The sequence below is a fragment of the Myotis myotis genome, unplaced genomic scaffold, assembly GCF_014108235.1.
Source record: "Myotis myotis isolate mMyoMyo1 unplaced genomic scaffold, mMyoMyo1.p scaffold_m19_p_20, whole genome shotgun sequence".
NCBI lineage: Eukaryota > Metazoa > Chordata > Mammalia > Chiroptera > Vespertilionidae > Myotis > Myotis myotis.
The window spans coordinates 21745238-21759791 of record NW_023416325.1 but is presented as its reverse complement, the minus strand read 5'-3'; the positions used below and the strand labels follow the sequence as shown (position 1 = coordinate 21759791).

The 14554-nt window shown below is 46.7% G+C and overlaps 1 protein-coding gene across 1 annotated transcript; it reads right to left on the bottom strand.

Moving 5' to 3' along the window:
* Nucleotides 1-2306: 2306 nt before the first annotated feature.
* Nucleotides 2307-4721, bottom strand: DYNLL1 (dynein light chain LC8-type 1). Its single transcript, XM_036354223.1, has 3 exons — nt 4561-4721; nt 4193-4330; nt 2307-2732 (listed from the first exon to the last, which is right to left on the bottom strand). The coding sequence occupies exons 2-3, from the start codon at nt 4322-4324 to the stop codon at nt 2595-2597; spliced, it is 270 nt and encodes an 89-aa protein (XP_036210116.1). The 5' UTR covers nt 4325-4330; nt 4561-4721; the 3' UTR covers nt 2307-2594.
* Between the last annotated feature and the right edge of the window lie 9833 nt (nt 4722-14554).

Sequence of the window (14554 nt, the reverse complement as noted above, 5' to 3'; positions counted from 1 at the left end):
AGCATAGGATAACTAGAAAGTCCTGACCTTCCTTGCAACTTCCCAAGAAGAATGCGTATTGTTTCAGCCTCTGGAGTATTTCCTTTCTACCTATAAGATAAGGCTGCCATGTTTGCTTTTCTTAAAAAGCTGAAGTCTTTATAGCCCTGGCTGGGCAGCTTAGTTCGAGCGCTGTCCCAATACACCAAGGTTTCGGGTTCAATCCCCACTCAGGGCACATAAAACAATCAACCAATGAATAAGTGGAACAACAAATCAATGCCTCTCTCAAATTAATAAATTTTAAAAATAAACAACTGAAGTCTTTAAGTTGTTTAACCTAATAAAACAATTTGATAGGGGGAGGAAAAAAGACTGACGTCTTCCTAAAATTGATGGCAGGAAACCTTTAATGAAGGCTGTACTGGATCTTTTAATGGAAATTTCAATTCACATTTGTTAATTGGGTTTCTGACCACAGCTAGTTTAAGCACAGCACAACAGGCTTACACATTTAAATTCCTGCATGGAGGGCTGCTGCTAAAAACTTTTTCCCTTTTAAAACCACCTTTAATCTTTTTTAAAAAATATATTTTGATTGATTTCAGATAGGAAGGAAGAGGGAGAGAGAGAAACATCAATGATGAGAATCATTGATCAACTGCCTCCTGCACACCCCTACTGGGGATGGAGCCTGCAACCCAGGCATGCACCCTTGATCGGAATTGAACCCGGACCTTCCAGTCCGAAGTCGAACACTCTACCCACTGAGCCAAACCAGCTAGGGCCCACCTTTAATCTTTTTTTTTTTTACTTTTAATTTTTATTGATTTCAGAGAGGAAGGGAGAGAGAGGGAGAGAGAGAGAAACATCATCGATGAAAGAGAATCATGGATCGGCCGCCTCCTGCATGCCCCCTAGTAGGGATCAAGCATGTGACCCAGGCATATGCCCTTGACCAGAATCGAACCCAGGACCCTTCAGTCTGCAGGCCAAACTGGTCAGGACATTAATCTTTACAGTATCCTTTTGGGGCCTGGCAGGGAGGGGGAATAGCCCAGAGACCAAATTTCTCATTAGCCCATTATCAGCTTATTTTTTTAAAAACATATTTTATTGATTTTTTAAAAATATATTTTATTGATTTTTTTACAGAGAGGAAAGGAGAGAGATAGTTAGAAACATCGATGAGAGAGAAACATCGATCAGCTGCCTCCTGCACAACCCCCCACTGGGGAAATGCCCGCAACCAAGGCACATGCCCTTGACCAGAATCGAACCCGGGACCCTTCAGTCTGCAGGCCTACACCCTATCCACTGAGCCAAACCAGTTAGGGCTACCAGCTTATTTTCACATTTTACAGCCATAGAAAGCTTATATAAAGGAGTTCTACTGCATTATCACCACCAACAGCAACACCTTTTTTTCCCCCCCAGAGAGGGAGAGGCATAGAGAGATAGAAACATCAAAGATGAGAATCAGCTGAAACCGGTTTGGCTCAATGGATAGAGCGTCGGCTTGCGAACTGAAAGGTCCCAGGTTCGATTCCGGTCAAGGGCATGTACCTGGGTTGCGGGCACGTCCCCAGTAGGAGATGTGCAGGAGGCAGCTGATCGATGTTTCTCTCATCGATGTTTCTAACTATCTCTCTCCCTTCCTCTCTGTATAAAATATATTTAAAAAAAAAACAAAACAAAGATGAGAATCACTGTTCGGCTGCATTCTACAGGCCCCGCACTGGGGATTAAGCCCACAACCCTGGCATGTGCCCCGAACGGAAATTGAACCATTACCTCCTGGTTCATGAGTCGATGCTCAACCACTGAGCCATGCCAGCCGGGCTCTATAGCAACATCTTTCAACAAAATGAGCACCTAAACACAGTATTTACCAGGTTAGGAATAAGACTTAACCCAAAAGTTTCTGACATGCACTTCTGAGTATTCTATCATGCATAACAGTTGCAGATGCATGAGTTAAACTGAATAGGCTAGCCCTGGCTGGTTTGGCTCAGTGGATAGAGCGTCAGCCTGCTGACTGAAGGGTCTTGGGTTCGATTCTGGTCAAGGGTACATGCCCAGGTTTTGAGCTTGATCCCCAGTGTGGGGTGTGCAGGAGGCAGCCGATCAATGATTCCCTCCTCATTGATGTTTCTCTCTCTCCCTTCCTCTCTGAGATCAATAAAAACATCAAAAATAAAACATAAACTGAATAGGCTAGTCTACTATATTCCACAGAAACTTACCTCTAGGACTCACCCCCAATGACCTAGATGGCCAAGGGCCACCTTTAACCCTAGATTAGTTGAACAAATTATCACACACAGTTCTCCGGCAAATTTTATTTTGGGAAAGGAATGGATTTTGAGGAGAAAAAACATGGGGCAGAGAGGTATGGAATAGAAAATAAATACAAATGTAAGCTTCTTTACTAATTGTTTTATAACCACAACAAATGAGTACAGCGAATACCCTGTACAAAACAACACAATAAAGGTTCAAGATCAAGGTGTTCCTTTAGGCAAGGCTGAAGATTTCAGTCTCTGGTATTTGGAATTTAGGCTGCAATCCTTATTTTTGGATGGATCACTGGGTGTGTAGTACAGTCCATGCTTTTAACCCGATTTGAACAGAAGAATGGCCACCTGGCCCAGGTAGAAGTAGATGAAGTGTTTGGTTTCATGTGTCACGTAACTACCGAAGTTCCTCCCCACGATGCAGTGCCAGGTGGGGTTGTACTTCTTGTCAAACTCCTGGGGAAGGGGGCGGTGGAGAAAAAGAATACTAGAATTTTAGTGCTAAATCAGAGGTCAGAGCCTGCTGGGCAGAGAGGAGGAACGTTAGCATCTGCAAATTCTTAGAATGAAAGAATGTTTCCCAGTTCCAAGTCGCCTACATAGTGCATTAATGCAAACATACTTGCAATCTGCGCTAAGCTGGCAATGGGGGCTGGGATGTAAAAGGCAGAAAGGGCAGCCTCAAAGACTGAGCATTTGTTGCGGCAAATGAACTTCCAAAATATCCACTGACAGCTGGTAACATCAACAGTTCCAGTTTACCTTGTTCTTACTTGTACACAGAAATAAACAATCCTTGTCATGCACCCCCAAACGTTAAGAAAATGGTAAATGTTTAGCTCAAAATACCCCATTATAACTCATTTCCTTAACTGCACTCCAGTATCCTTGATAAAGAAAGACTTCCAAAAGGAGAAAGTCTCAATTCGCACCACTGTGGATCAACATTTTAATTTAAAGAGACTAGACATCTGGCCACTACTCCTATAGAAAGAATGCTGGAAACAGAATCTGACAACCACCTGGTCAAATTTTATCCTTCACTGTAATTTCAAGAGCCCTCCTTTTCACGTCTATCTTGCTGCTGATGGACCACCTGGCCTACAGGATAGCAAGTTGCAGGGACACTGTTCCCCTATTTTCCCTACCCCAAGAGGTTTGGGAACTAACTAGAATGCCCTGTTAATTTCTTAACCAGGTGACTGTAAACAGGCGCCAAAATTAACCCTTATCTCCAAAATTATTATTACAAGTCTGTGGTTTGGCTACTCTTATCTTGGGTGCAGCACGAATTCTTACTGCGTTTGTCAAAAAATGGTCTTTGTTTCTATTCCATCTGAAGTCATCTTCCTATTCCCGACTGGAACCCTGTCACAGCTTAGGTTGCCCGTTTCCTTCCCTTCCAGAAATCAGAGCTGGGGACGTTGGCAGTTCTGCCAGCAGCTTTCTACAGCCCGTCCTTTGCCAAGCGCCCACCCCAGCCCCCCAACCACCACTCCCACCCACTTTCATCTGCCGACTCAACTCCCCACGGGAAGGCTGGCAAGATCTCCCTCCGGCTGGCTGGGCACACCCACGCAGCTCCCCCTCCCGAGCACCCAGATGGATCTTCCGCGCAGAAATCGTGCAGAAGGGGGGACCCGCTGCTCCCTGGTCTTAGAAACCGTTGCTAGGTGGCGCTTTCCCCCGCGGAGCTGGGTAATAAAAAAAACTTGAGGCGCCGGGGTTCTGGTCTTCCCAAGAGGAGCGCAAAATTCGCTTGCATTCTTTCTGGAAGACTCTACACCCAAGCTGCCCCGCGTGCCCTCAGGGATCTCTGCCAGGCGCTCTGGGGATGCATGACCCGGACAAGAAGTTGTGACTCTCGCCAGCTGTGCGCGATCAGCCCGAGCCCCCGCCCCGCGCCCCAGCCTCACCTTCTTAATATGGGCCGCAATGTCCTTTTCTATGTTATATTTCTCCAACGCCTGAGTAGCACATTCCACGGAGTCCTGTTGCATCTCCTCCGACATATCGGCATTTTTGATCACCGCCTTTCGGTCGCACATGGTTACCTGAGGAAGGAGGCCCAAGCAAGGGGTGAGGAGATGGGGGGCGGGGGGTGTGGACTGCGCCTGCCATGCGCCAGCTCCCCCGCCCGCTCCGTGCGCCCCACGCCATCCCGGATGACGCCCCCCACCCCACTTCTCAGGGAGGGCGGGCCGCGCCGATCCAACCACGGGAGAACTCCGGCGGGGTACAAAACCGGGCAGCGAAGCCCCCCCGGGGCCCCTGAGCCTCTCACAGTGGAGCAGCGGCTGGCCGACTGCAACAGTCTCCTGGGGGAGGGGCTGGCGAGGCTCAGACCCAGCTAGAGAGGCCGTCGCTACTGAAGCCGTGGCGCATCTAAGCAGCCCCACACCAGCTGCCGCCGCCGCCTAGAGCCTAGGCTCCGCCCTGCTCTGAAGACCCCGCCCCTAAACATTCCTATTGGCTTTTCCGCAGCCCCCAGGGCTCTCCCATTGGTCCATGGGCTCCATCGTTCCCTCAGGATCTTTCTCCAGCATTTTGTTGCAGACCACAATGCACTGCTCGTGGCGTCTGTTGCCCCGGCAATGGGCTGGCTGCACGCGTTGAGGCCCACACACCCCGAAGGTGGAGCTGGGCCGCGCCATGGAGAACCACCCAGCAACTAGACCCGTGCGAAGGGAGTTTCTGTCCAAGCCAAGGGAAGTGATTCCAAATTTACGGAGGCTGTTCCAAGATTTGTTCTTGGATAGTTGGGTCCACCCTAGGTTAGAAGGACTTACGGATTCTCACTGAGGTGGCCAATCCCTTCATTGAATGGATCTCTGAAACAGGGCCGGCAACCTAGGCAAATAGCCAATGCAGTCACAGAAGAGGGAACCCCTGGACTTGATTTAATGCTCTACTGTCTCATTCTTGAAATTGTTATTTTCTAAACAAGAGATCCCACATTTTATTTTTGCACTGGGACCCGCAAATTATGTAGCCTGTCCTTTTAAATATCGAGAGAGGTTCCTCAGGAATGGGAGAGGGATTCCTAATGATTTAAGGGATTATCCCAAGAGCTGGGTCTCCCTGCTGTGCAGTGCAGACCTCCTTTCAGGGGGTTAAGGGCCCTTTGGGTGGATTTGGGTGTGTGTGCCCAGGGTGGGGCTTCTTGCCCAAAGAGGCTCTTTCCTGTATGGTAGTTTCTTGGTTGAGGACTTTTATCTAGGGCAGAGGTGCTCTAATGATTAGAAAGGTATCCCTCAGAGGTTATTTCCTCTGGTTTAGGGAGGCTAACCGAACCATTAAGTGGTTGAAAAGCAAGGTCTTGAGAGGGTAGGGAGCATGGTCAGATCTGGATTTAAATCCCAGCAGTCATTTACTGGCTGTTTGAATCTCATTTTTCTTATCTGTAAAGGGGGATAAATATAAAAGGAATAGACTTTATAGGCATGTTGCATTAAATGAACTAATAATGCCTTTTAAGTTGTCAGCACAACGTGTGGCATTTAGTAAGTGCCTAGCGAATCTTATCAATAACTAACAGTTTATGGAACTATCCCAAGAGTCAAGGCAAGGTTTTGAACCAATCCTTAAATGCTTATAATGTATTTTTGAACTTCCATAAACAAGTCATCAGGTTAATCATGTAACCAGAAGCTTTCTGTTTACATTTTTGCATTTTCTTCTTGATCATCTACTCCCATGAACCCAGAGCCCCTTACAATTTGACCAGAGGCACACAACTCCAAAAAGAAAGAAGTGGGAATAATGAGAACGTTAGGTACAACATATGCATATCAATTAAATTAAGAGATTAAGAGGCTTTTCCTAGTTCCAGGTTTCCAATACTCAGACTATAGGTTTGAGGAGTGAAAATAGTTATATATGGTGTCATTCCTGAAGAAGCTGGGAGTGAGGTTGGGCTAGTGCTTCTACCTGACTAGGGTGAGGCTGGACCAGTGCTTCTACCTGCCTTGGGTATATGATTCAGAGCTGTGGAATCTGATGACACCAGAACATGAATCTCTCATGGGGGCCTTTTATATATATACTAATGACCCGGTGCATAGATTCATGCACATTGAAAGGAAATTAATTAGAAGGTGGCCGGCGGCAGGGTGAGAAGGGCCAGACATGCCCTGGAGCCAACCTCCTGTGGTCCCTCCCCAGCTGGCCGGCTGCACCTGGGGTGGTGCCACAGCTCGAAGGGCATCTGCGGAGTGAGCAGGGTTCCTCTGGCAGATGGGGTCCCTCCACCTGGCCTGTGGGAATTCGGCCAAAACCAGCTCTCTGACATGCCCCAAGGGCTCCCTCCTCTCTGGTTCTGGAGTGCGTCACCGGAGAACCACCGCTGCCAAGTCACTGCAGCTCGGCAGCTCCTGCGTTGAGCATCTGCTCCCTGGTGGTCAGTGCGTATCATACCTACCAGCTGGTTGGCCTGTCAGCCGATTGCTTAGCCTTTTATATATAAACTAGAGGCCCAGTGCATGAAATTCATGTACTCGGTGGGGGCGGGTGGGAGGGCGGTCCCTCAGCTCCTGTGCCCTCTTGCAGTCCAGGAGCCCTTGGGGCATGTCCATCTGACAGCTAAGGCCCGCTCCCCCACGGGCTAAGCCAACAGTTGGACATCCTTAGTGCTGCCACGGAGGCAGGAGAGCCAAGAGCCCGGCTTCTGGCTGAGTGGCACTCCCGCTGTGGGAGCGCACTGACCACCAGGGGGCAGCTCCTGCATTGAGCGTCTGCCCCCTGGTGGTCAGTGTGTGTCATAGCGACCAGTCATTCCACCGTTCGGTCAATTTGTGTGTTAGCCTTTTATTATATAGGATATGAAAAGTATATATATCCCTCTGCTCTACAGTTTGGCCAGCTTGTTTGAACAGAAGTTGCCAAGAGTAAAGTGGATGAGGTAATAAGAATAGCAGCTGTTTACTGAGTGATTGCTTACCACCAAGCGCTTTACATTCACCCAGTTATTCCTCACAGCTGTGCCTGGGACCCCTTCCCTCCTATCTCCCTCCTGGCATGGACGTCTGCTTACTGAGTTTCAGCTCAAATGCCACCTTCCCTGAACTCCCACCTCTACTTGCTCTCTACCACTGCCCTTCAGTTACTCTCTGCAACACTTTCAGTTCCTCCATTGTACTTGCCTCATTTATTCCTTCAAAGGAATTATCTCATGTATTTATTTGTTTGGTTATTGCCTATCTGCCCCTGCCTGTCTTATTCACTACTGCAGCTTCAGCATCTAATTCCTGTCTTCCACATAGTACGCATTAAATTAAAAATACCAGGTCTTTGCCTGACCGGTGGCTCAGCGGTCGAGCATCAACCTATGAGCCAGGAGGTCATAGTTTGATTCCCAGTCAGGGCACATGCCCGGGTTGCGGACTTGATCCCTGTGCAGGAAGCGGCCAAATCAATGATTCTCTCTCATTATTGATGTTTCTCTCTCTTTCTCTCTCCCTCTCTGAAATTAATTTAAAAATATTAAAAAACAAAACAAAACGCCAGGTCTTCTTGAATCACTATGCTGTTCACCTGAAACTAATATTATATTATACATCAACTATACTTTAAAAATAAATAAGTTCTAAGTTATTAAGATTTTAAAATAATAATAAAGTGAGTAGTTTGCATAGAAAAAAATTACCAGGTCTTATATGCCCATTTTACATATTAGGATATTGACTTTCACGAGGTTATGCTGTTAATAAATCAATAAGTTCCAAACCTGGATGAACCTAATATTTATTCTCTAAACCTCAGTACAGTACTACCTTTAGTTGAGTAGACGGTGTGCCTTTTTCTGATTCATGACTTTCAAGAAAAGGAGTTTGAAATGGGATAATGTTAAGATTTTCTAACATAAGATTTTGGGGCTGGGTGAAAAAGGTGAAGGGATTAAGCAAAAACAAAAACCCACAAACAAAAACCCAATTCATAGACACAGACAACATTATGGTGATTACCAGAGGGAAAGGGAGCTAGGGGAAGGTAGACGAGGTATAGGGGGGATACATGGTGATGGAAGGAGACTTGACTTAGGGTGGTGAACACAATACAATATACACATGATGGATTATAAAATTGTACACCTGAAACCTATATAATTTTATTAAGCAATGCCACCCCAATAAATTCAATAAAAAAAGATTTTGTTTGCTTAAAGCAGTGGTTCTCAACCTTGGCTGCACATTAGAATCACCTGGGAATCTTTTTAAAATCCTGATTTCTGGGCCTCATCCTCCGGAAATTCTGTTTCTTTGTTACTAATGTTGTGGCCCCACCCCATAACAAAGAAACAGAATTTCCAGAGGATGAGGCCCAGAAATCAGGATTTTAAAAAGATTCCCAGGTGATTCTAATGTGCAGCCAAGGTTGAGAACCACTGGCTTAAAGGTTTTTTCTCCATTTGTAGCACCTGCCTTCCCTAGTATTGCCTGTGTATGAACCAGCTCTTGACCCTAAATATTTTCTTTAAATGTGAAAGGAGGACACTCCCAGAAACCCATGCCTTTCAGGCCTAAGTTTCGCCCCCAAGTCCATTTGGGGACATTGTTTTTAGGAACCAAAAGTCTTTCACCCTTGCCCAGCTGGCATGGCTCAGTGGTTGAGCATCAACCTATGAACCAGGAGGTCACTGGTTTGATTCCCAGTCAGGGGCATGCCCAGGTTGTGGGCTCATTCCCCAATGTGGGGCGTGCAGGAGGCAGCCAATCAATGATTCCCTTTCATCATTGATGTTTCTATCTCTCTCTCTCCTTCTCCTTTCTTTTTGAAATCAATAAAAATATATTTGAAAAATTTTCAGCCTTTTGCATTCCTTTATCCCTTATCTCTGCAAAATAATTTCTCATTTCCTATCTATTCATCCAACAGGGAAGCAAGCAATACATATCCCCTAATTACCAGAAAAAAAGTACTATGCAGCATTTGGATGCTTGAAATATGTACCTAGAATCAGTTACAGTTTATCCTCAAGGAATTTCTAGCCAACAGTAACCTAATCCTTCCAATATCATAGTTTTGGGACATGCTGCCCTATACAGGGGCTCATAAAGGGCATCCACAGATTGATTCAAAGGTTTCACAAGCCTCCAACCCTATGCACAAAGTGTGTGTTGTACTTACAGGCATTTCTCCATGGAGAGGATCTATCACTTCCACCAGATGGATTAAGGGATTCAGAACCGAAGGAGGATAAAGAATAATTGCTCTAGAATAAATCAAACTCCTGGAAGAATGAATGTAAGATTCCCTCACCGGGTACCACTGAATTGGGCCATCTGAGGTTCCATAGCATCACATATGTGGACAACTCACTCCATTCCATTCCTAGCTGCTAAGTTTGCTAGAAAACACCTCTGAGCCTGAAAGCATGCCTATTCTTTTCTTATCACAGGAAATAAAAATTAGACGGAGGCAAAATTTCTGAGAGCACAAACTTTAGAATCAGACAGATGTGGGGAAAGCCTAAGTTGTGTGACCTCCTACAAGTGAATTAACCTCTCAGAGTGGCAGGTTCCTAATTTTTAAATAGAGATAATACCTTCATGATAGGCTGGGAGAAGAATATCTTAAATAATACATCTAAAAAACCTAGCCAAGGTCAAAAAAATATATAGCTCTTGCTATTTTATACTGACACCTTATTATACGCCAGGCTTTTAGGACATATGATCTCATTGATGTCTCACAACTCTGAGCTGTATTGCAAGAACTGAACAAGTTACCTTTGTACTTGAGCAATCAGATTTTCCCAGGGTCTTGAGAAAGTCCTTGGGGATAGTTCATAAGCAGGCTGAGGGATTCCTTGCTGGGCTTGGATCTGTCCTCTCCCGCAAACAGGCTAGGAAGGACCACAGACTGCTCCACCTCAATCCTGCCACTAGCCTAGGATTGCACTGTTCCCAGCCCTGTCCAGTAATCACTTTTCAAGATTTTCTGAGACCTCAAGCCCCATATATACATATATATAATTTCAGAGAGGAAGGGAGAGGGAGAGAGAGAAACATCAATGATGAAAGAGAATCACTGATTGGCTGCCTCCTGCACACCCCCAACTGGGAATCAAGCCCACAACCCAGGCATGTGCCCTTGACCGGAATTGAACCTGGGACCCTTCGTCCGCAGTCCGACGCTCTATCCACTGAGCCAAACCAGCCAGGGCTCAAGCCCTTTCTTGGACCATGAGTTCTGTCACCAACTTAGCAGCTCCAGCCCTCCCTTACCTGGAAGGAAGTGTGAGAGGTGACCTTGTGACCCTAGAGTTGACTCAGAGACCCTTGCCAGGAAGGAGAGGCTCCATGGAGCTCCTGGACCTGAATTCAGAAGCTTCCTCCAAGTGGAGAAGGACTGGCACTAGCCTGGGGCTGGCAGGAGAGCTGAGCTTTGGAGCCAAGCACTGCACTGCAGGACAGGGCGAGTGAGATCACACAGGCAGGGACAACCCACAGAAGAAAGTCTCCCTTCTGGCCAATAGCCAAGCCTCACCTGAGTAGATGGATACCTGTAAAGGCCCGGTACTCAGCCTCCTGTCCGTAGGGGCAGTAGGTAAATTCAGGCACATCCAAGAGAGGCCTACTAGGCCCCCCTCAGCTCCCAATCAGTGGGCAGACCAACGCAGAACAGGGACTTTGAGGCCAGGCAGACCTTGAATCAAGGTCTACAGATCTTGACTCTACCCTACTAAGGTCTATAACTTTAGATAAGTGAGCCTCAGTTTCCTCATTTGTACAATGGGTATTGCAATAGTCCTTGTTTCTCAGGGACAATTTGGAGATTGAGATGGTGCATGTAAAGTATGTAGCACAGAACCTGGCACATGGCAGAAGTCAATGATGCTAGACCAGGGGTGGGCAAACTTTTTGACTCGAGGGCCACAATGGGTTCTTAAACTGGACCGGAGGGCTGGAACAAAAGCATGGATGGAGTGTTTGTGTGAACTAATATAAATTCAAAGTAAACATCATTACATAAAAGGGTATGGTCTTTGCCCGCGGGCCGTAGTTTGCCCACGGCTGTGCTAGAATGTTACCCTAAACCGGGGTTTTTCAACCTTGGCACTAACATTTTGAACCAGAAAGTTTTTGTTGGGGGGCGGGGGGGGAGGGCATCCTGTGCATTGAAGGATGCTACCAGCATCCCTGGCCTCTACCCACCAGATGCCAATTGCATCTCATGCCCAGTTGTCACCTAAAAATATCTATAGACAACACCAAATGTGCCCTGGGAGGTGAAATCACCTGCAGGTGAGAACCACTGCTCTACATAATCTGGACTGAGTCCACATGTCAAAGTTCCCAAACTCGCCCTAGCCAACTTGGCTCAGTGGATAGAGCGTCAGCCTGAGAACTGAGGAGTCCCGGGTTCGATTCCGACCAAGGGCACATGCCTTGGTTGCGGGCTTGATCCCCAGTAGTGGGCGTGCAGGAGGCAGCCGATCAATGGTTCTCTCTCATCACTGATGTCTCCATCTCTCTCTCCTTCTCCCTTCCTCTCTGAAATCAATATATATATATATATATATATATATATATATATATTTTTTTTTTAAAGTTCCCAAACTCACAGCCCCATGCAAAGACCACAAGGCAGGCAAGCCTACTTACAAAGGCAAGGATGGGGGGAGGGGGTCCAACAATTACAGAACAAGCTGCCTTCAGCATGGACCAAGAGGTGGGATGTGAGTCTGCTCTGGGAGCCAAAGAGCCCCCTCTGACTCACTAGGTGACCTCTGTATCACTCTTTAATTATATAAAAAGTGGTCGAGTTAAATCTCAATTATTCTAGAGCCTCAGACAAAGGTATTTGGTATCTGATTTCTGGCATCTCCATTCTTATTCACTGATGGGGAGATGCCATTCTTATTCCCTGGACCTTAAGATTTTATTGAGACCTACATTCAGGATTGCAGAGAGATTTTTGAGAGAGAACTGCCCTAACTGGTTTGGCTCAGTGGATAGAGCGTCGGCCTGCGGACTGAAGGGTCCCAGGTTTGATTCTGGTCAAGGGCATGTACCTTGGTTGCGGGCACATCCCCAGTAGTGGGTGTGCAGGAGGCAGCTGATCGATGTTTCTCTCTCATTGATGTTTCTAACTCTCTATCTCTCTCCCTTCCTCTCTGTAAAAAATCAATAAAATATATTTTTTTTAAAAAGAGAGAGAACTACTCTGGGTGCTAGGGATTGTGATATTGTGATTTATAATAATAAATGCGTATTTGGTGTTCGTCCCAGTTCCTGGCTCACTACTCTCCAAACGCCTGGAATTTCCTGAGTGATATGAGCAATGGGAGCTATACACCAGCAAATCTTAGGGATGCATAAGAGAACAAAACAGGCAAAGTCCCTTCTTCATGGAACGTACATTCTATCAGGAGAAGATAAGCAAAAATGTCAAACCCCGATAAGTACAATGGACAAAAATAAAGTAGATAAGAGACCAGAGTGACAGGCAGCAGGTCTTGTTTCAAATAAAGGTTTCGGGCAGGCCTCTCTGAGAAGCTGCCATTTGAGCCAAGATGGGATGTCCTGGCTGCTGGGTAGAGGACAGAGGGTAGGGAAGCCAGTGGGAGTAGAGAGGTCAGGAAGACGCTATTGCAACCGTCCAGGCAAAAGGTGTTGGAGGCTTGGACCAGGCAGAGGAAGGGTGAGCGGTGGTTGTATTCTCGATATATTCTGAAGGTGAAGCTGATATATTTGCTGATTAATTTAATGTATGAGGGAAAAAGAGGAATCAAACATGATTCCAACACTTGCAGCCTGAACAATGACAAGAATAGACTGGCTTGGAGAAGGTTGGCCAAAACAGAAACAGAAGTTGGTCTGGGCCATGTTAAGTTGAGATGCCTATTAAGCATCCCAAGTGAGGTGGCAAATAGGCAGCTGGATATATGAGTTCTGGGAAGAGGTCCAAGCAAGAGCTATAATCTGGGGAATCATCAGCTTATAGATGAGATTTAAAGCCAGGAAACTGGATGCGATCAGCACCAAGGGAGGAGTATGTGCAGATAAAAGAGGTAATGCTTATTCAGCTAGCAACACTCTCTGAGCTGTTTGTTACCTTGGGCCAGGGCCTGAGCTAGGTACAGAGACGGACATCCCTCTGCATGTACCCAAGCGACACTTGACTACTTATTTAATTTTTCCTGCCTAAGTGCTTTGGCCAGTTAGAGGATAATCACTGAGCATTCCTGCCCTGCCTCTTACTCACTTATTTTTTCAACAGATACTGAACATCTACTGGGTACAAGACCCCATCTAGGCACTAAGGACATGAAAGAAAGTAAGTCAGATATGGCTCCTGTCCTAATGGAGTTTACATTTTGCAGGTGGAGGAGGTGGGCATTGAACAAGATGCACACAGTAATGTGATTACAGTTGGGACAAATACAATGACAGAGAAGGTAGGCTGGTATGAGGGCTATTATGGGGCTCTGCCCTGGCCTGGAGACAGGGAAGGCTTTCCTGTGAAGTCACACTTGAGCAGCAATCTAATGCAGCAGAAACTAGGCTGAGGAGAAGTATATGGAGCTTCTCAGATGAACGGAATACCATATGCAAAGACCTGAAGGCTGGCGGGAGTTTGACAATGAAGGGAGGCCAACTTGGCTACAGGTGTGGGCAGCAGCCAGGCCTTAGGGCCTGTGAACCTAAGACACCTCGATTCTGTCCTGAGGCCACCACTGACCCTGAAAGACTATAGGTGGGGGCTCATATGATCAATTGGCCACTGAGGAGAATGGGCCGGGGGGCCAGTGTGGCAGTGGGGATAACATATGAATTTGGGGAAATATACATGGAGCCCCCAAATTTGTAGTCAGCCAGGAAGAAGTGGGTAAACTAAGAACCTCATTTGGGGCCAGTGTCTGAAGTGATGGTAAGTCTTGTGGGACTAAGCCCCTTAGCCTGAGAGGGCAGTGTCAGAATCAAATTGTTGGACCCTGAGTTGGTTTTGGAAAATTGGTGTATAAAAACGACACATATGCCCTAGCCTGTGTAGCTCAGTGGATAGAGCGTCAGCCTGTGGGCTGGAGGGTCCCAGATTTGATTCTGGCCAAGGGCACATACCTCAGTTGCAGGCTCTATCCTGAGCCCTGGTGGGGCACGTGCAGGAGGCAACCAATCGATGCTTCTGTCTCTCATCATGTTTCTCTCTCTTTTCCTCTCCCTCCGCTCTAAAAATCATTGGGAAGCCCTAACCGGTTTGGCTCAGTGGATAGAGCATCGGCCTGCGGAATAAAAGGTCCCAGGTTCGATTCCGGTCAAGGGCATGTACCTTGG

What these genes read in the sequence shown, in the direction of transcription:
- DYNLL1 (XM_036354223.1), bottom strand. Translation starts at nt 4,324, where the DNA reads ATGTGCGACCGAAAGGCGGTGATCAAAAATGCCGATATGTCGGAGGAG. An exon ending in TTGCGGCCCATATTAAGAAG is followed by an intron (nt 2,733 to 4,192) that starts GTGAGGCTGGGG and finishes CCCCTTCCCCAG; the next exon opens with GAGTTTGACAAGAAGTACAA.